Consider the following 19,152-nt stretch of genomic DNA (forward strand, 5'->3'; position numbering starts at 1 on the left):
AGTCCCCCCTCCCCCGTAGCCTAGGGTGGGGGAACCTAGGGAAGAGGGGTGCCACGGGGAGCTGTCCCTTCTCTGTGACCAGTGTCCTTGTCTCCACCAGCTGAGGGCCCCAAATCCGGGGTGAAGGAGAAGCGGAAGAAGGCGGCATCGTTTCAGACGGTGTCCCAGGTGCACAAGGTGAGGGGGCGATGCCTCCCTGCCCCCGGGCACTAGCCCCTCTCCTCAGCCAGTCTCCTGCTTCTCTGGGTGGGCTGCTGTTAAGACTTGCAGTGATGTTTAATTCTTCTCTACGTGAACATCACAGCAAGTCTATACAGTTTCCCAGCCCCACACCTCTGGGACCAAGCTGGTGGCAGTTGGGGACTGGGGCTGGGGACTTGGAAGGACTGGCCATGGGAGTCACCAGTGAAGAACACCAAAGGGTCACTGGAGCCCTGGGGCACACAGAGAGTTATTCCACTTAGTAGCTGTGTGACCTTGGGCAACAAGTTCTTTGCTCTCTCTGGGCCTCAGTGTTCCCATTTGTAAAATGAGGAGGGCGTTGGACTATATCAACTCTAAGGTCCTGTCCTACTCTAAATCTCATGAGCCAAGAAGCAGGCCAGTTTAGGCATGGAAGGGCTCTCATGGAGCCACAGGGAAAACTGAGGAATATGGAAAGCTTGGGGAATGTGGAAACTCCATAGGGAATGGGGAAGCCATGAAACAGACATAAGGAACCCTAAAGTCAGGAGTTTGGGACCTGACCAGGAATACGGGGAGGTGAGAGGGGCAATCAGCTGAGAAGAGATGCCAGGGGCTCCCTCTCATTTTATCCCCCACCCACTGCCCCCTCTCTTGTTCAGGAAAACCTCAATAAACTGATGACCAACCTACGGGCCACCCAGCCACACTTCGTCCGATGCATCGTCCCTAATGAGTCCAAGACACCAGGTAGGCCCCTGACTGTGCACCTGGGGGTCTGGGGAATTCTGAGGTCAAGGAGGGTGTTAGGCAGAGAAACCTGGGGGTTGGGAGGCCTCACATGATATCATCACCCCTTCTCTTCCCCCCTCCCCCCTCCCCCCTCCCTGATGTATTGCACAAAACCTCAGAGATCTCTGCTTATTCTCACTTGTCTTTTCTGGAGGTTGGGCTGAGATCTAGTCTCCATTGACCTCTATCCCATGACCCTCATCGCAGGAGTCATGGATGCCTTCTTGGTGTTACATCAGCTACGCTGCAATGGGGTTCTAGAGGGAATCCGCATCTGCCGCCAGGGTTTCCCCAACCGCCTGCTTTACATGGACTTCCGACAGCGGTCAGTGACTCCCCTGCTCCCTGTGATAATGTGATGACACTACAGGTTCCCCTCCATATCTTACTCGGTCCTAAATGGCCACATAGGGACAAAGCTGCAAACCCTGCCATTGTTAAATCCAAGAATCTTGCTGGGAGAACAAAATCCACATGCATATGAAAAGATAAATAATCAGACAAGATTTTTGCATGCTTGGGGCCAGATGATATGGTCAGTCAGGTCTATGAGGACTTAAAAGAATGGTCAGTGTCGATGAAAAGGATTACAAGAGGAGGCAAAGAGGGCATTCTAGGAAGGGGGAATGTATGAGCCAAGGCTCAGAGTTGGGAATCAAGTGTTTGAGGAAACCTAGGCCATTTGTAGCAGATCATAGAAGGCCCTGAATGCCAGGATGAGAAGTCTGGAATTTTATTCTCTACTGGTGATAGGAAACCAGTGGAGGTTTTTGAGCAAGAGGAGGTAGGTGTTCAGAGTTGCACCTTATGGGAAGGAAAGAATGTGAGTTGTGAGTGCAGGATGGCCTGGAGGGAAAGACTGGAAGCAGTTAAGTCACTTGAGAGTCTATTAGTTCTAGGCAGAAGGAAGCTTGACCAGAGGAGCTAAGAGGCAGTATCATAAAGGATGGTAGACAGGGAAGTAGAGCTTGAATCAGGAAGACTTGAGTTCAAATCTTGTCCTAAGATACTTACTAGCTGTGTTACCTTGGACAAGTCATTAAACTTCTCTGTGACACAGTTTACTTATCTGTAAAATGAGGGTGTTAGACTCAGTAGCTTCTATGGACTCTTCCAGATCTAAAATCTGTTATCTTACAATTAGGCATCACAAAGATGAAACAGATGCTAGGAACATTCCAAAGGAGTTCAGTTTTTAAAAAATATTATTTTTAATGATGCTTTTATTAGTTATATCACACACATTTCCAAATATATCCCTCCCCCTCAGTAAACCAACCCTTGTAACAAAAACTTAATTAAAAAGAAAAAAAAATAATTCAAACCAACCAATACAGTGATTGTGTCTGATCATCTATTCCCAATCAAAGAAATTCACTTTTTTTTTTTAAAAAGGCTTCTTAACAGGATAGAAGCAGGTTCTAAAATCAAGATACAAAGCATTCACATGACTCAGTATCTTCTGCTGCCCTTCTCTCTGCCTTGACCTCTTCTGGTTTAAGCCTTAACTCTGGGCCACACATGGCTCTTCCCCTTGGCCTCATGACACCTGGTCCCTGCCCCCCTGCCCCATGTATATCCTGCTCATCTCCAGGGATCCTCCTGCCACCTCTTCATTCTCAGCTTCCCCCCAGGTATCGCATCCTGAATCCCAGCGCTGTCCCAGATGACACCTTCGTGGATAGCAGGAAGGCCACTGAGAAGCTCCTTGGCTCACTGGACATTGACCACACACAGTACAAGTTTGGTCACACCAAGGTGAGGGGAAGATCTACTGTCAAGTGTCAGGAGTCAAGAGTCACTCTGAGGTTGGGAATTGCACTGAAGTTGGAGTCCCCTGAGTTTAGGAGTGGTTCAAAAGGCTCAGAGGTCCTATTGAGGTCAGGGGTCATACCAAGGTCAGGGTCACTCTGACCTTACCAGACACACAGGTTCATAGGATCATAGGTCTAGAACTAGAAGCAACCTCAGAGGTCATCCAGTCCAACCCACTCATGTTATACATGTAGAAGCTGAGACCCCAGGGAAGGTATGTGACTTGCCCAAAGTCTTATGGCTGAGGGCTCATATTGGGAACAGGAGAGACTGGGGTCACACAGGGTCAAGGAAAGCTCATCTTGTCCTCACAGGTGTTCTTTAAGGCTGGGCTGCTGGCTGTGTTGGAGGAACTTCGGGATGAGCGGCTGGCCAAGATCCTGACCTTGCTGCAGGCGAGGATCCGGGGTCACCTCATGCGAATTGAGCACCAGCACATGAGAGGGGGAAGGTACAAGGAGTCCAGGGGCATTCTGCCCCGATGGGGCAGAGGGTGGAGACCCCCCCTCCCACCCTCGCTCCCACTGCCCCTCCAACCCTTGGCTGCCTCTCTCCAGGGATGCCCTCTACACCATCCAGTGCAACATCCGGGCTTTTGCTGCCGTGAAGAACTGGTCCTGGATGAAGTTATTCTTCAAGATGAAGCCTCTGTTGCGCTCAGTGCAGGCAGAGGAGGAGCTGGGGGCCCTTCGGGCTGAGCTCCGGGGGCTGCGGGTGTCCCTGGCCGAGGCTGAGGCCAAGAGGCAGGAGCTGGAGGAGAAGCACATCAGCATTGCCCAGGAGAAGAATGACCTGTCCCTGCAGCTGCAGGCGGTGAGCCCTAACTAGGCTGGGCATGGGCATGGGTCCTCGGGAGTGCCAGCCCTTCCTGCCTCCCTCAGTGGACACTCACATTTATATCGGATGCTTTAGAGTTTGCAAAAATGTTCTCCTCATATTAGCCCCATAAGAGAAGCAAAATGAGGACTGTTATACTCATTTTAGAGAAGGGGAAACAGGCAGAAGGATGTGACTTGCCTAGGGTCAATATAACTAGTAAGTATTGGAGCTAAGACTCAGATACATTATAGGATGTAGAACTGGTGGGGATCTTAGAGGTCCCCTTTCAAGGATCCAGAGCAAGTCCCTCCTTTTTTAGATTAGGAAAGGGGGAAGAAAAGCAACTTTTCCAAGGTCATGTGGGTAATAAGTAATAGAGCTGAGATTTATAATCAGACCTTCTGACTCTAAACCCACTGTTTTTTCCACAATATCACATTGTCTCAGTTGTGATACAAGCCTGGCATTCAAGGAAGGCTTTTCTTTCTTTCTTTCTTCCTTCCCTCCTTTCTTTCTTTCCTACACCCCTCTTTCCTTCCCTTTCTTCTTTCCTTCCTTCTCTCCTTTCCCTTCTTCCTTCCCTCTCTTACTTCTTTTCATTCCTTTCCTCTTTCCCTTTCTCTCCTTCCTTCTTTCTCATTCTCCTTTCCTCCTTCCATTTCATTTAATTCATTCAGCAGACATTGATGTCAGGTCAATGGTGTAGCCCATCCCTCATTAGACTCATTTCTCCCCACTTCCCTACATACCCTGCCCCTTTATCTAGATGGATCTACCCAATGTCCCCTTCATAACCTTGGACCCTCCTACCTTCACATGCTTGCTTTATGTTGTTGTCCTAATGTGGAATACAAATACCTACTCTCTGTCACCACTCCCTGACCCACCTTCCCCACTGCCTAATTAAAAAGCCTATGCATCCTTCAGTGCCCAGATCAAATACTACCTCCTTTATGGAATTTCCCCTAAAGGCTTTATTGAATACGTGTCACAGTGCCTCGGAAAGTGTGCTGAATTTAGAATCAGTCAAACTTGAGCCTGAATCATCATCTCATTAATCACTACCTTTGTGAATTTGGGGAAGTCCCTTCTCCTTTCTTGTCCTCTTTCCTCATCTATAAAACAAGGGGATTGGCCTAGATCACTGGAGTCAAACTCAAATAGAAACAAAGACCACTAAATCGTACAGGAGAATCCCTGAAGGTACGTACTAACTTTGAAAACCACTTATTTTTTTTTTTCCTCCCCAGAAAAAGGTTTATTTTTATTGTTGTTGTTTTCATAGTACAGCTGGGTCCCAATTAGTGAGAATAACAAATCCTCTGAAGTGGTTGCATGTGTTCAAATTAGCACTATTCAAAATTAGTTATGTAGAACATGGTCATTAGTTCCAGTCCAATGGAAATACACAGTGTGAATTCAAAAAGTGGGAGCACGTCAAGGATTCATTATTCTCACTAATCAGTATCTAGCTGGACCATGCTAGGTAACTGGGAGAATGATGTGGTGCCATTAACTATATACAATGAATATCAGCATCAGGAAAATTTACTTGGAGAATCTCCCAGCAAAATTAATCTCTCAGTATTAAAGCATACATTTTATTCATTAAATATATAATTTCATTTTTTTCTTCTATTTGCTTCCTTTTTTTTTTTCCCCCCAGTGGAATTATTTTTTTTTTATTTTGTAATGTTTAACAATCACTGCCATACAATTGCGATTTTATCCCTCCCCACCTACTCCCCACTACCCCCCTCCCTCCCCACAACTGCATACAATTCTGTATAGATTCTACATATACTTTCTTATTGAGTATATTTTCACTATAGTCATGCTATGTAGTCAGACTAAGATAAATGAAAGAAATCGTATAACAAATCAGAACATGATACACAAACACATACACATACACAAACATGATCTGCTACAATATGTGAGTGACTTCCATATTTCTCTCTCTGAGTGTGGCAGGCATTTTGCCTTGAGATCCTCCATTGGGATTTTTTTTTTTTTTTGGTAAGAAGTTCTTGTGTTATTACAAAAATCTAAGTCTACCAGAAAAAACTCTCACACACTGTGGTTGTTGCTGTGCATAAAGTTCTCCTGGTTCTGCTCCTTTCACTCAGCATCAGGTCATATAAGTCCTTCCAGGCCTCTCTGAAGTCTTCTTGTTCATCATTTCTTATGGCACAATAGTACTCCATTACATTCATATACCATAATTTATTCAGCCATTCCCCAATTGATGGACATCCCCTTGACTTCCAGTTTTTGGCAACTACATAGAGTGCTGCTATAAATATTTTTGTACATGTGGGACCCTTTCCCATTTTTATGATCTCTTGGGGATACAGTCCTAGTAGCGATATTGCTGGGTCAAAGGGTATGCACATTTTTGTAGCCCTTTGGGCATAGTTCCAAATTGCTCTCCAGAATGGTTGGATGCGCTCGCAGCTCCACCAACAATGAAATAGTGTTCCAACTCTCCCACATCCTCTCCAGCATTTATCATTTTCTTGTTCTGTCATGTTTGCCAATCTTATAGGTGTGATGTGGTACCTCAGAGTTGGAAAACCACTTATTAATGATATTTATGTTCTACTATATTCCTATTTACTGTTAAAATATTTCTGAATTATGCTTAAATCTGACTCGGATAGCACTTAGGAGTGTTGCAGCCACACGTTTGACCCTTCTGCCCTACATGACTTCCAAGATACCTTCCAGGTCTAAATCTATAACCCAGGATCCTGGATCATCTCTCTGTATCTCAGTTTCCTCTGTAAAATCAGGAGTCTGGGCTAGATCATCTCTAGAGCTCCCTCCAGCTCTGATATTTCATGATCCTTTAGATCATCTCATATGGTACCAACTCCTTCCTTCTACTAAATTGAGTTATGTGTAGTCAGAATCTTTAAGGTCTAATAATCTGAGTCTATTTATCTTTGTTCTCCAAGCTAGAAGAAATGCAGAATCTCAGAGCTGGAAGAGGGGCCTCAGTGGTCTCTAGTCCAATCTTCTCTGCGATAAATATCCCCAGCAAGTGGCCATTTAGACTCTATTTGAATACCTCCAGTAGCAGAGAGATTACTGCCTACCTTGTTTACTTGACCACTCCCTTGGTTAATGCCAAAGGCAGCACATTTCACTTTTGGACAGCTCTATTTTTTTAAAAAAATTTCTTACATTGAGTTGATTTTAGCCTCTATAACAAACCTCCCCCTACCCTTTTCTCTCTCCCTTTGGTCTTAGTTTTACTCTGTGAGACTGAATAGAGCAAAATTCATCTCTTCCATAAAATGACCTTTAACAGGCATTGTGCATATTGGCACAATGAACAGAGTGCTAGGCCTGGAATCAGGAAGACCTGAGTTCAAATTTGATCTCAGAACACTTACTGGCTGTGTGACTGTGGGCAAGAAAGCCTTCACTTCTGTCTGCCTCAGTTTTCTCAACTGTAAAATGGCGATAATAACTCCCAGATTAGTTTTGAATTTCAAACGAAGAGATAGTTGTAAACCTCTTCCCTTTCCCTTTTATGTGATCAAATTTCTCCCTAAGTATTTTCTTCTCTAAGCTAAACACCTCAACAGGTACTCAGTAAATGTTTGGGAATGAATGAATAACTGGGTAAGACCCATTCACATTTTGACTTGCCTGCAGCTGGGGCCCTTTCAGTCCTAGTTTCCAGTCTCTGGGTGCTGCTCTGCCCCTGGGCCTGAGGTGCTGATCCCTGCTGTCTATCCTCTTTCCCTCCAGGAGCAGGACAACCTGGCAGATGCAGAGGAGCGCTGTGACCTTCTGATCAAGTCTAAGGTGCAGCTGGAGGCCAAGGTGAAGGAGCTGAGTGAGAGGCTAGAGGATGAAGAGGAGATGAACTCTGATCTCACGGCGAGGAAACGACATCTGGAGGATGAGTGCACAGAACTCAAGAAGGACATTGATGACCTGGAGCTGACTCTGGCCAAAGTGGAGAAGGAGAAGCACGCCACAGAGAATAAGGTTTGTATGTGGCCAGGGATGGTAGTAGGGAGAGCCACTGCCCAGAATTAGCACTGGGGCCAGAGCCCAGAGCAAGACACCAGGACTGGGAGAACCAGAGGAGCTGATGCTTAGATCTGAAGGAAGACCTAGAATGAGGGCTGGACTAGACCAGAGCAGAGAACCAGAGAAAGAAAAAACAACTCAGAGAAAACTCAAAGAGAAGGCTCAGAAAATAGCAAAGAATTGAGGCAGGACAGGACTGGAGCAGATAACTGGGAAAGGGCCTTGAGTGAAGCCTAAAACAAGGAAGGTTTGGGTAATAGGTCTGAAGGCAGACTAGCAGGAAGGCCTGAAGCACAGATCTAGGGGAGGGGCTTTGTGTCAAGGGATGAAGTAAAGGGCTTAGGATCTAGAAGTTGAAGAGTCTGGAAAGACCACTGAACTTGGAGTCATCTGACATGTATATATCTTGTACAGATAGTGCTGTCTCCCCTATCAGACTATGAACACCTTTAGCACAGATTGTACTTTTTGCCCTTTTTTGTATCTTTAACACTTAACCCAGTAAGTGCTTAATAAATGCCTGTTGGCTGACTGACTGAATACTGCCTGAGCCCCTTACTACCTATGTGACTTAACCTCTCTGGACCTCAGTTTTCTCTCCTGTAAAATGAGAGGTTTAGGTTAACTCCTAAGCTTCCCTCTAAACCTAGGTCAGTGATCTAGGTCAATGCAGGAATCCTTGGAAAATGAGAATTGGAGAAATAACATTAGACTCTCAATGCTACCAGGCCCTGTTCTACAAGGAGGGGAGGCCAGGGGGTCAACTCAGCTGGTACTGCTGTGACAGACAACACTGTCAATGTTTGAGAACACATTCTCAACATGGTATCCATCACTGCTAACTCCCAGTTCTGGGACATGTCATATGTAGTCCTGCACCGTGACCAATACAGACACTGGGTCTTACCCACCATGCCATAGTAAAGACATACAGGGAGAAAACCCCAAGCCTCTCAGCTTCCTTTCTTCATGGTCTTCTCCCTTCACTGAGAACACTTACTCCACTAAGAGCTCTCCTCGTTGCCATAGAGTCCAATCCAAGATCATCAATGGCTCAGAGTTAGGTATCCTTTCAAAGTTTACATGGTACTTTCCTCACAATTTCCCTGTCATTAGCTCCATTTCATGGATAAGGAAACTGAAGCTCAGAGGGCTTCAGTGAAGTTACATAGTTAGAAACTGGCAGAATTAGAATTTGAACTCAGGTCTCAATTCACTAAAGCACACCATCTCACCAGCCCCCATTTTACTATTTGTGGAAGTGTTGATGCCAGCAGATATGGGGACTTGGTACCCTAGGAACATAGATCTCCTGGGGGGACTCCCATGGGCTCTGCCCTCTCACTTCCCTCACATAATCCATTCTCCATAAAACACCAAGACATAGAGATCTGAATGATCAAGGAATATGAACCCTTTGAAGAAAAGCACGGCATCATGGGAAGAGTGTTAACTTGACTTAAAATCAGAAATTCTAGGTTCATATCCCAGTCCTGCTCCTTTACTGTTGTGTGATCTTGGGCAAGTGACTTCTTCTCTCTAGGTCTCAATTTTCTCATCCATAAAATTAGGGAGGTCGACGAGATGACTTCTAAGTGTTTTTCCAGATCTGACTCAACACCAGGAGATCAAGACCTAAGATTTAAATGGAGGGAAGGAGAACCATTCCCCCTCCAGCTTCCATGTCTTCTACCACATGTCATCTCATCACTTCTCCTGGTTCAGGTGAAGACTTTGGTGGAAGAGATGGCTGGGCGGGATGAAACAATCGTCAGGCTGACAAAGGAGAAGAAAGCCCTGCAGGAAGCCCACCAGCAAGGGCTGGATGACTTGCAGACCGAGGAGGACAAGGTCAACACTCTGAGCAAAGCCAAGGTCAAGCTGGAGCAGCAGGTGGATGATGTAAGTGTGAGCTGGCAGGTGTGTGCAGGAGGAGGAGGTGATGTGGGCCCTGGACTGGGCAGAATGAGAGCACTGACCAGGAGAGGGATGAGGAGGATGGGCAGCCCTAGGGCTGGGAGAGAAAGGAGCTGAGACATCCTTTGCCTTACCCCCACCTTCCACAGCTGGAGAGCTCCCTAGAGCAGGAGAAGAAACTGCGCCTTGATGTGGAACGGGCTAAGCGGAAGCTAGAGGGGGACCTGAAGCTCACCCAGGAGTCAGTGGCAGATGGAGAGCGAGACCGGCGGCAGCTGGAGGAAAAGCTCAAAAAGTGGGTCTAGTGTATAGTGATGGAGAGGTGGAAGCTGAGGCATCACTTCTCCTCTCTCTGGGCCTCAATTTCCTTATCTGTAAAATAAGAGGGTTTGGATAAAATGAACTCTTATAAGCCCTCAAGGTGACTGTGGACCAGATAGTTCAGGGCCAGGCTCACAAATTATCAGAAATCCTCAGGGTTGGTGACTCCAACTCCAAACCATACCACTGATCGAGAAATATCTGAATTTGCACTGGAGACTACTCTGCCTTCTGCAGACTTCAGGACTTAGTGGATAAGGACTAGGGGCTGGGGAGACAAAGGTGGGAGAAGTAGGACACAGGGAAGCACCTGAGATGGATTTTTGAGCTTATAGGTAGTAAAAAAAAAAAATACAGACTGTTGGTAACTAATATTTTATAAACCTGGCATGATTAGCAGATGAGGGTTTGGAAACACTAACCTAGCCTCCTACTAAGGGACAAAAGAAGGGTCAATCAATCAATCAACAAGATCTTGTTAAGCTCCTACTTCATGCTAGGTGCTAGGGTGTTGAGGATATAAGCACAAAGAATGGAATGATCCCCAGTCACAAGGAGGTTACATTCTTATAGAGGAGACAAGTACATGTAAAAATGTATACAGCACAGACAGAAAACTAAAAAATATAAATACATGCAAAGCAGTTAAATACGAGGCAGTCAGGGACAAAGATGGGGAATCAGGAAAGTCTTCATTCAGAAGATGGTACTTGAGCTAGGTCTGAAAGTACTATAGGAAGGAATAAAAGAAGGAAGGAAGGAAAGGAAGGAAGGAGAGAAGGAAGGAAAGGTGAGAGGGAGAGAGAGAAGGAAGAAAGGGAAAGCAGGAAGGAGGAAGGGGAGGAAAGAAGGGAGGGAAGGAAAGAAGGGTGAGAGAGGAGGGAAGAAGGGGAAGAAGAGGAGGAGAGAAAGAAGGAAGTAAAGCCAGACATTTATACTGCACCTACTACATTTCAGACAATGCTAAGCACTTTACAACATTACCTTGTTTGATCCTCACAACGACCCTGAGTATGGGCACAATGCTAGACCTTGGGCCTGTCCTTCAAGGACTAAATTCAGAGGCTCATTACCAAAAGGCTGGCCATCAGGTGAGAAATGCTGCAGCCATACCAATTCAAAACCCTGGATGAAGGGAGTGCCCAGTATTTCAATAAATGTGCAAGATTATAAGGTCCCTGAGGGCAGCATCGTGTCTTGCATATAGAATCTGGGGCAAAGGGGCCAAGTGTATATAGTGGCAAAAACCTCCAGATTTGGAGCCAAACGCATTGGGATCCATTTCTGGCCCAGTTCCTCACTGCTTGTGTAACCTTGAACACTGCTCTCTCTTCTCCAACCCACAACTTCCACCTCTAGAAAGTGAACAAGCTTAGAAGGCTTTTATGGTTACTCTGTGTCAGAACAGAATCCCAAGAAGTTGGGGTTAGGAAAGTCCATCTAGGCCACCTTGTACCTGATCAGAAATCCTCTCTACAATCCCTGACAGTCATCAAGCCTCTGCTTGAAAACCTCCAGTGATGAACTCACCACTTGGTTTGCAGTCCATTTCAGTTGTAGACATCTCTGAGTGCTAAGAAGCTTCTTCTTTCATTGAACCAAAAACTGCCTCTGTCACTTTCATTCATGGCTCCTTGTCAGGGTTGCAGGCTGGTTGCTCTTGCTCTCACATCACATCACCCATAGACATCCCTTATCCACTGCAGGAAAGACTTTGAGATGAGCCAGCTAAACTCTCGAATTGAGGATGAACAGGTGCTGGGAGCCCAGATGCAGAAGAAGATCAAGGAACTACAGGTGCCTTTCCCTCCCACCCTCACCCCCTTCCTCCTGATGGGGTCCAGCTGTCAGCAAGCATGAAGTTCCAGCCTGGCTGTCTGGGCTGGGCAGTGTTAAACTCTTCCTGTGCTGCCCAGGGGTGGGGGTGGGAATCCCTTGGGCAGCCCCAGCATCTTCACACCTTATCTGGCCCCCCTTCCCAGTCCCGTGGAGAGGAGCTGGAGGAAGAGCTGGAAGCAGAGCGGGCAGCCCGGGCTCGGGTGGAGAAGCAGCGGGCAGAGAGTGCTCAGGAGCTGGAGGAGCTGAGTGAGAGGCTGGAGGAGGCAGGAGGGGCATCTGCCGGGCAGCGGGAGGGCAGTAGGAAACTGGAGGCAGAGCTAGGCCGGCTGCGGCGAGAACTGGAGGAAGCCACCCTGAGACATGAGGCCACCATGGCGGCCCTGCGCCGGAGGCAGGCAGACAGCGCAGCTGAGCTGGGGGAGCACATCGACAGTCTCCAGAGGGCCAGGCAGAAGTTGGAGAAGGAGAAGAGCGAGCTCAGGATGGAGGTGGATGATCTCAGTGCCAACGTGGAGGCCCTGACCCGGGGCAAGGTAGACTCAGAGTGCTTGACCACTGATCCAATTCTGGCCTTCTGACTTGGAACCCTGACTATGATTCAACCCAGACAACTTCTGATTACCTGACACCCTACACTCATCTCAATATGCCTCCTCCTAACATTACTAGGAGCCAGGCACTGTGCACTTTACAATTATCATCTCATTTAATCCACACAACAATCCTGGGAGGTAGGGGCTATTATTATCTCCATTTTACAGATAAGGAAACTGAGGCAAACAGAGATTGAGTATGTCTGAGGCAGGATTGGAACTCAAATCTTCCTGACTGCAGGCCCCACACCACTTAACTGTCTTTTGACTCCTGACCTGAGGACGGCCCTTGAACTCCAAACCCTGATCCTTGATCAGACTATGATCCATGACTTCCCTTTACCCTCTGGCCCTGTCCTCAGATCCACAAGCTCTAAAGCTTTTGACCCCAACCCCTAATGATGCCTGACTTACCAACCTTTGTTTCCACTCCTTGGTAACCCCCTCACCTCTGTTTCAACTTTTGACCTTCTGATACACTCTGACACCCCTCCCCCAAACCAGACCAATGCAGAGAAGCTCTGCCGAGCATCTGAGGACCATCTGAGTGAAGCCAAGGTCAAGATAGATGAGCTGCAGAGGCAGCTGGCAGATGCGAATGCCCAGCGTGGGAGGCTGCAGACTGAGAATGGTAAGGTCCTTGTGAGCAGGGAGGGGACGGATCCTGGGGGAGGTAAGGGGGATGATCCTGGACCTCCTCTGCTAACCCCCACCTCCAGGGGAACTGAGCCGCCTGCTGGAGGAAAAGGAGTCTCTGATCAGTCAGCTAAGCCGTGGGAAGACATCAGTGACCCAGAGTCTGGAGGAGCTGAGACGGCAGCTGGAAGAGGAGACCAAGGTCCCAGGGACCCAGAGGCTTGGGGAGGAGGGACCTGGGCAGTTAGGAAGGGGAAGGGCCACCTGGCTCTCGACACCCCTCATTCCCTGTCCTCTCCACACAGGCAAAGAGTGCGTTGGCCCACACCATTCAGGCATCTCGCCACGACTGTGAGCTCCTAAGGGAGCAGCATGAAGAAGAGGCAGAGGCCCAAGCCGAGCTGCAGCGGCTCCTGTCCAAGGCCAATGCCGAGGTTGCCCAGTGGAGAAGCAAATATGAGGCAGATGCCATCCAGAGGACCGAGGAGCTGGAGGAGGCCAAGTAAGGAGCCACAGCCCAGGCCCTGCTCTCTGTCCAGCCCCCATCTAGGACCCATCACTGCCACACACTCCTGTGACCCACCCCCATGTTCCCAACCTTGTGAGCCAGGAACTGGTGGCATGCTCTGATCCATTTGTGATCAGCCCCCTCCCCTCCCCTAGGTGGCCCAATGGATAGAGTGCTGGGCCTGGAGCAGGGAAGACTAGCTCAAATATGGCCTCAGACACTAGCTGTGTGACCCCTGACAAGTCCCTTGTTTGCCTCAGTTTCTTCATCTGTAAAATAGGGATTATGGCAGCACCTACCTCCAGGGGTTGTGAGGATCCAATTAGATAATATTTGTGCCTGGCACATAGTAGGTGCTATATAAAAGCTTATTCCCTTATTCCCCCTTGGCCTCATGTGGCCGCACCTTTGACCCCCAACCTCAGGTCCATATGGTCAGTGGAATGACTGAAGTCAGGGAAATGGAGTTCAAACCTGAGGTCCCCTTCAGCTTTAGGTTCTGTGATCCTACAGTCACTTCTGTGTCTAGGACCCTGTGACCACCATGTTCCTGACATGAACATTTGGCCATGATCCTGCCCTTTGATCCCATGTTCCTGACCCTTTACCTTCTGAACCCTTGTCCAGGATACTGCCCTGTGACCCCATGTTCCTGACCCTCTGACTTTGAGAGTTCTTGGTCATGACCCCATGACTCTCCCCTGGCCTCAGGAAGAAGTTGGCAGCTCGGCTTCAGGAGGCTGAGGAGGTTGCAGAGGCAGCCCATGCACGATGCTCATCCCTGGAGAAGGCAAAGCTACGGCTGCAGACCGAAGTGGACGACGTGAGCCTTGAGCTGGAGCGGTCCACCTCGGCCGCAGCCGCGCTGGACAAGAAACAGCGCCTTCTGGAGCGGGCCCTGGAGGAGCGGAGGCGCCAAGAGGAGGAGACTCAGCGGGAGCTGGAGGCTGCACAGAGGGAGGCTCGAAGCCTTGGCTCTGAGCTCTTTCGGCTCCGGCACAGCCATGAGGAGGTGCTTGAGGCTCTGGAAACTCTCAAGAGGGAGAATAAGCACCTCCAGGGTAAGAATCTCTGCCCACCTACCCTGCAAGTACAATCTCAGGGGCAGGAGGTTACTCTGGGTGTCAGGGGCTTCCATAGTCAGAGTTAACGTGGAGTCTCTCAAGATCATAGAGATCACTGGGGTCAAAGAGCATTCCAAGTCATGGGGTCGTTTTGGAGGTTGGGGTCATCTTGACATCTGAAGGTCATTCTGGCATCTAGGGGAGACTCAATGGGATTGGGGGAGGGTTCTTTCTGTTAAGGGCATCCCCAGAGATCAGGTCTCACCACACTTTCCCATCCTCCCCAGAGGAAATCAGTGACCTCACTGACCAGATCAGTCTGAGTGGGAAGAATTTACAGGAGCTGGAGAAAGTGAAGAAGGCACTGGAGGGAGAAAAGAGTGAGCTCCAGGCTGCACTGGAGGAAGCTGAGGTCAGAGCAGCTGGACTCGCATTCCTCTCACTGATCTCTAGATGCTGACCCTCCCAAACTAACCTCCTCACATTGACTGCCAGGACACTGACCACCTGAATGCTAACCTCAAAACACTGACCATCAGATAATGACCCCCCTGCTCCCTGACTCCCTGTCACTGACTTCTAGGGGGCCTTGGAGCTGGAGGAGACAAAGACTCTTCGAAGCCAGCTGGAACTGTCCCAGGTGAAGGCGGACATGGACCGGAAGCTGGCGGAGAAGAATGAGGAGAGTGAGAACCTCAGGTGGGAAGGCCAGAGGCAGCTGGAGATAGAAAACTCTGACTAAAGTCTTTTGTACAACCAGTCAATAAACGTTTTTATTACAGGGCATCAGGGAGAGCATTCCAGGAGTGAGGGATGCCAGTGAAATGCCTAGAATCTGGAGTTGGAGGGTCTTGTGCAAACAAGAGAGAGGCCAGTGTCACTAGATCACACAGTACAGGGGACTAGGGTGAAGGGAGTAAGGTAAAAAGACAGAAAGGCAGGTAAGAGATTGTGAAGCACCAGGTGACCTAGATGGATGGAACAAACTTTAGAAAAGAGTCTGCTGAGTGATGGTGGCAAAGGATGGTCTAGAAGTGGCAATGAAGATCGAGGAGTAAGCTGCTTCCTCCTCCTCCCCGCCTTGTGTTGAGGGGCACCAGAAGAGGGTGGCCAGGCCGCAGTGCCTTTTAGAGGACGCCAGGTTTCCAAAAGATTTCTCTGGCTCAGATCTCACTGAGCACCACAGAGAACTTTTACTGGAAGATTAAACTCTACTATAGTCATAGCATCTCTGAGATGGAAGGGATCTCAAAGTGCAACCTACACTAAGACCTAATGGAATCTAAGCCATCTCTACACCCCAAACAAGTGGCCATTGGGCCTCTTTTGAAATACTTCCATAATGGGGAGCTCACTCCAGGCAGCTCCTTCCATTTGGGCATAGCTCCTAATTGGATGGAAGCAGTAGTGAGTGGCAGTAAGAAGGGACCAGAAGGGCTAGGAGCTGGCACATGAGGGGTTGGGAGTTAACAGTTTGATGAGACCCTGGCATTCATCTGGGCAGGAAGCCCTTGGCACTGATCTTACCCTGCCACCCCTCACCCCAGACGGAACCACCAGCGCACAGTAGAATCACTACAGGCTTCGCTGGATGCTGAGGCCCGGGCGAGGAATGAGGCACTGAGGCTTAAAAAGAAGATGGAGGGGGACTTGAATGAGCTGGAGCTGCAGCTGGGCCATGCCACCCGCCAGGCCACTGAGGCTCATGCAGCTACTCGACTGCTGCAAGGCCAGCTCAAGGTGAGACTATGGCTGATGTAGGAAGGGAAGCAATGGGGAGACATAAACCAAAGGATGAAGGACACACTAGGGAGCTGAGGCTTGACAGGGAATTGAGAGTGGGCAGAGGCTTTGGGGTAAAGTTAGAGAGTCACAGGGGAATTCAGGGAGCAGTGGGGTATACAAGGAGGCAACCCCAAGTATTAGGAAGCACGAGTTTAGACTGGGGCTGGGTGAGCTGCTCTGTCTCCCCATTCCTCTCATCCTTTCCTCTCCAGGATGCCCAGGTGGCCCAGGATGAGGCACAGCGTGTGGCTGGGGAGCTGCGGGAACAGGCCCAGGCTTTGGAACGAAGGAATGGGCTGCTGCTGGCAGAGCTGGAGGAGCTCCGGGCAGTACTGGAGCAAGGGGAGAGGGCCAGGAGGCTAGCTGAGCAAGAGCTGCTTGAGGCCACCGAAAGGATCAACTTGCTGCACTCACAGGTGAGCAGGGGGCAGCAGCCAAGCCACTGGGCTTTGCACATAATAAGTGTTCAGTAAATATTTGCACAATTACTACTATAATTTCTACATTTTCTAATATATTATAATTTCTATATTTGTGTGCATATTTAACATAAATATATTGAATTAACATGAGACAGAACATACTGAGAATAGGACATAGAAGGCCTTGGCCCCAAAACGGGACATGCCAGATACTGGGCACAGGAACACAGGACCTGGAAACACAAGGGTCCTGGAGACGCCCCACCTTCTTCAGAGGCCCCATGAATCCTTTCTGGTGAGGGCCCTGACTGGGGCATCTGGGAACGTCCTTAGGGGAGGTTCTTCAACTGTGAACTTATTTTTTGTTATTTCAAAATATTTTTACAATTATACATCAATATAACTGGTTTTCTTCGTAATCCTATGTATTTTATGCATTTATAAACATTCCTCTTGAGATCCAGACTTCACCAGCCTGTCAAAGGGTGACACAAAAGATTAAGGACCCCTGCCTTAGAGGGGACCCAAGCTAGATCTGACTCTCTTACCATCTCTTTCCCAACCTCAACCCCACGTATGCTCCCAGAACACAGGCCTTGTCAACCAGAAGAAGAAATTAGAGGCTGACGTGTCACAACTGAGTGGTGAGGTGGAAGAGGCCGTGCAGGAGAGCCGTGAGGCTGAGGAGAAGGCGAAGAAAGCCATCACTGATGTGAGGGTCCAGAGGCTGGGTCAGGCTGGGACCAGTCCTGGGGAGGGGGATCAGCCCAGCCCATCTCAGAGCTGGAAGAATTGGGCTGGGACTAGAACGAGAGGGCTTCAGGACAAAGTCTTTGCGGCAGGATGATGATGGGATGACAGACTTTGAGCTGGAAGGGACCCCCACATTTTACTTATGAGGAAAAGTGAGGTCCAGAGAGGCTGAAGTGATGCCCAAGGTCACACTGGTATTAAGTGGCAGTCAGGATCTGGACCCAGATCTTCTGACTTCAAATCAGAATCAGAGGGCTGCTTAGAGATCTAGCTCAACCCCCTTTTAGCAGAGGAAGAAACTGAGGCCTTGAGAAATTGTCACTCAAGGTCAAGGTCAGAGTGACAGAACTAGAATTGGAACTGGGACTTTCTGACTAAATTCAATAATCTTGATACTGTGTTGCATCTACCCGAGAGGGAAGTGGGGAGGTCTCAGCCACGGAGAAGGATGGAATAACCCTCAGAAAGGGGAAGGGACAGTCAATCAATAAACAATGATTAAGTGCCTGGCGTGTACCAGGAACTGTGCTGATCTCTGGAGATATAAAGGCAAAAGGCAGTCCTTGCCCTCAAGGAGCTCACAGACTAATGAGAGACAAGCAAACTGCCTCTGTACAAAAAACCTACATTCAGAGATAATCAGCAGAGGGAAAGGTTTAGCTTAAGGAGCAGATGGGAAAAGGTTTCCTGAAAAAGGTGGGATGTTAGCTGGGAAGAGGGCCAGGAGGAAGAGATGAGGAACATTCAGATACAGGGGACAGCCTGCAAAAGGCCCTGCCAGTAGATGAAGAGTTTCCTGCCCCTGCAGAGTATGTGAGGGTGAGAAAAACTAGGATTGTGACTGGTCCACACCCTCTGCCCCTGCCCCCTCCAGGCAGCTATGATGGCCGAGGAGCTGAAGAAGGAACAGGACACCAGTGCCCACCTGGAGCGCATGAAGAAGACCCTGGAGCAGACAGTGAGGGAGCTACAGGTTCGGCTGGACGAGGCTGAGCAGGTGGCCCTCAGGGGTGGCAAGAAGCAGGTCCAGAAGTTGGAAGCAAAGGTCAGTCCCTCCCCTACGTGCCCCCTGCCCTCTGTCTCACTCCCTCCCAGTGCTTTCAGTCTTGATCCAATTTAGTCAGTCATCTCCCTAGCACTTTCTAGTGCAGGAGAATCAAAACTCAGCACTCTCCTCTTCTAGGTGATCTCTTACACATCCCACTGCTCCCTGGAGAACTTTGAGTTCCCCCAAAGACATGTGGCCCCCTAGATTCCAAGATGCTTCCAAATTCCCCAGGCATTGCCAGATCTCTTCTGGGCATTTCTGACCATTTCCCTGGCCCTTTGTATTTTAACTTTGCTTCAGACCCCAGATTCTCTCCCCCCCCCCCCCCCCGTCTTGGATCCCTTTTGGTGCTCCTTACCCATTTCCTTAGCCTCCTTGTCCTTTTTCAGCCCGTCTCTCTTCAGCATGGTTATTCTCCCCTGATTCTGGGGAGAGCAGAGATCTAGGGTTGGAAAGGACCTCAGAGGCTACCTAGAGCAATCCCCTCATCTTATAGATGAGGAAACTGAGGCCCAGGATGGTGGTGATGTGCCCAAAGTCACACAGGTATCACACAGAATCAGGATTTGAACTCAAGTCCCTTAGGCCAATCAGCACTCTTCCAACT

The 19,152-nt window shown here is 48.8% G+C and overlaps 1 protein-coding gene across 2 annotated transcripts in view; it reads left to right on the forward strand.

The window, feature by feature from the left end:
- MYH7B (myosin heavy chain 7B) overlaps positions 1 to 19,152 on the forward strand; it is a 42,062-nt gene that overhangs the window by 21,892 nt on the left and 1,018 nt on the right. For both annotated transcript variants that reach the window (XM_072631337.1, XM_072631336.1), the window contains 21 exons: positions 101 to 177; positions 846 to 933; positions 1,183 to 1,300; positions 2,610 to 2,733; positions 3,105 to 3,241; positions 3,348 to 3,603; positions 7,372 to 7,614; positions 9,385 to 9,561; positions 9,726 to 9,871; positions 11,604 to 11,694; positions 11,880 to 12,269; positions 12,834 to 12,960; positions 13,049 to 13,167; positions 13,271 to 13,467; positions 14,185 to 14,534; positions 14,825 to 14,949; positions 15,121 to 15,236; positions 16,085 to 16,277; positions 16,535 to 16,738; positions 17,331 to 17,456; positions 18,372 to 18,542. In XM_072631337.1, the coding sequence (XP_072487438.1) occupies positions 101 to 177; positions 846 to 933; positions 1,183 to 1,300; positions 2,610 to 2,733; positions 3,105 to 3,241; positions 3,348 to 3,603; positions 7,372 to 7,614; positions 9,385 to 9,561; positions 9,726 to 9,871; positions 11,604 to 11,694; positions 11,880 to 12,269; positions 12,834 to 12,960; positions 13,049 to 13,167; positions 13,271 to 13,467; positions 14,185 to 14,534; positions 14,825 to 14,949; positions 15,121 to 15,236; positions 16,085 to 16,277; positions 16,535 to 16,738; positions 17,331 to 17,456; positions 18,372 to 18,542 (3,575 nt within the window). The remainder of the gene's footprint in view (positions 1 to 100; positions 178 to 845; positions 934 to 1,182; positions 1,301 to 2,609; positions 2,734 to 3,104; positions 3,242 to 3,347; positions 3,604 to 7,371; positions 7,615 to 9,384; positions 9,562 to 9,725; positions 9,872 to 11,603; positions 11,695 to 11,879; positions 12,270 to 12,833; positions 12,961 to 13,048; positions 13,168 to 13,270; positions 13,468 to 14,184; positions 14,535 to 14,824; positions 14,950 to 15,120; positions 15,237 to 16,084; positions 16,278 to 16,534; positions 16,739 to 17,330; positions 17,457 to 18,371; positions 18,543 to 19,152) is intronic.

The sequence above is a fragment of the Notamacropus eugenii genome, chromosome 1 (assembly GCF_028372415.1).
Source record: "Notamacropus eugenii isolate mMacEug1 chromosome 1, mMacEug1.pri_v2, whole genome shotgun sequence".
Lineage (NCBI taxonomy): Eukaryota > Metazoa > Chordata > Mammalia > Diprotodontia > Macropodidae > Notamacropus > Notamacropus eugenii.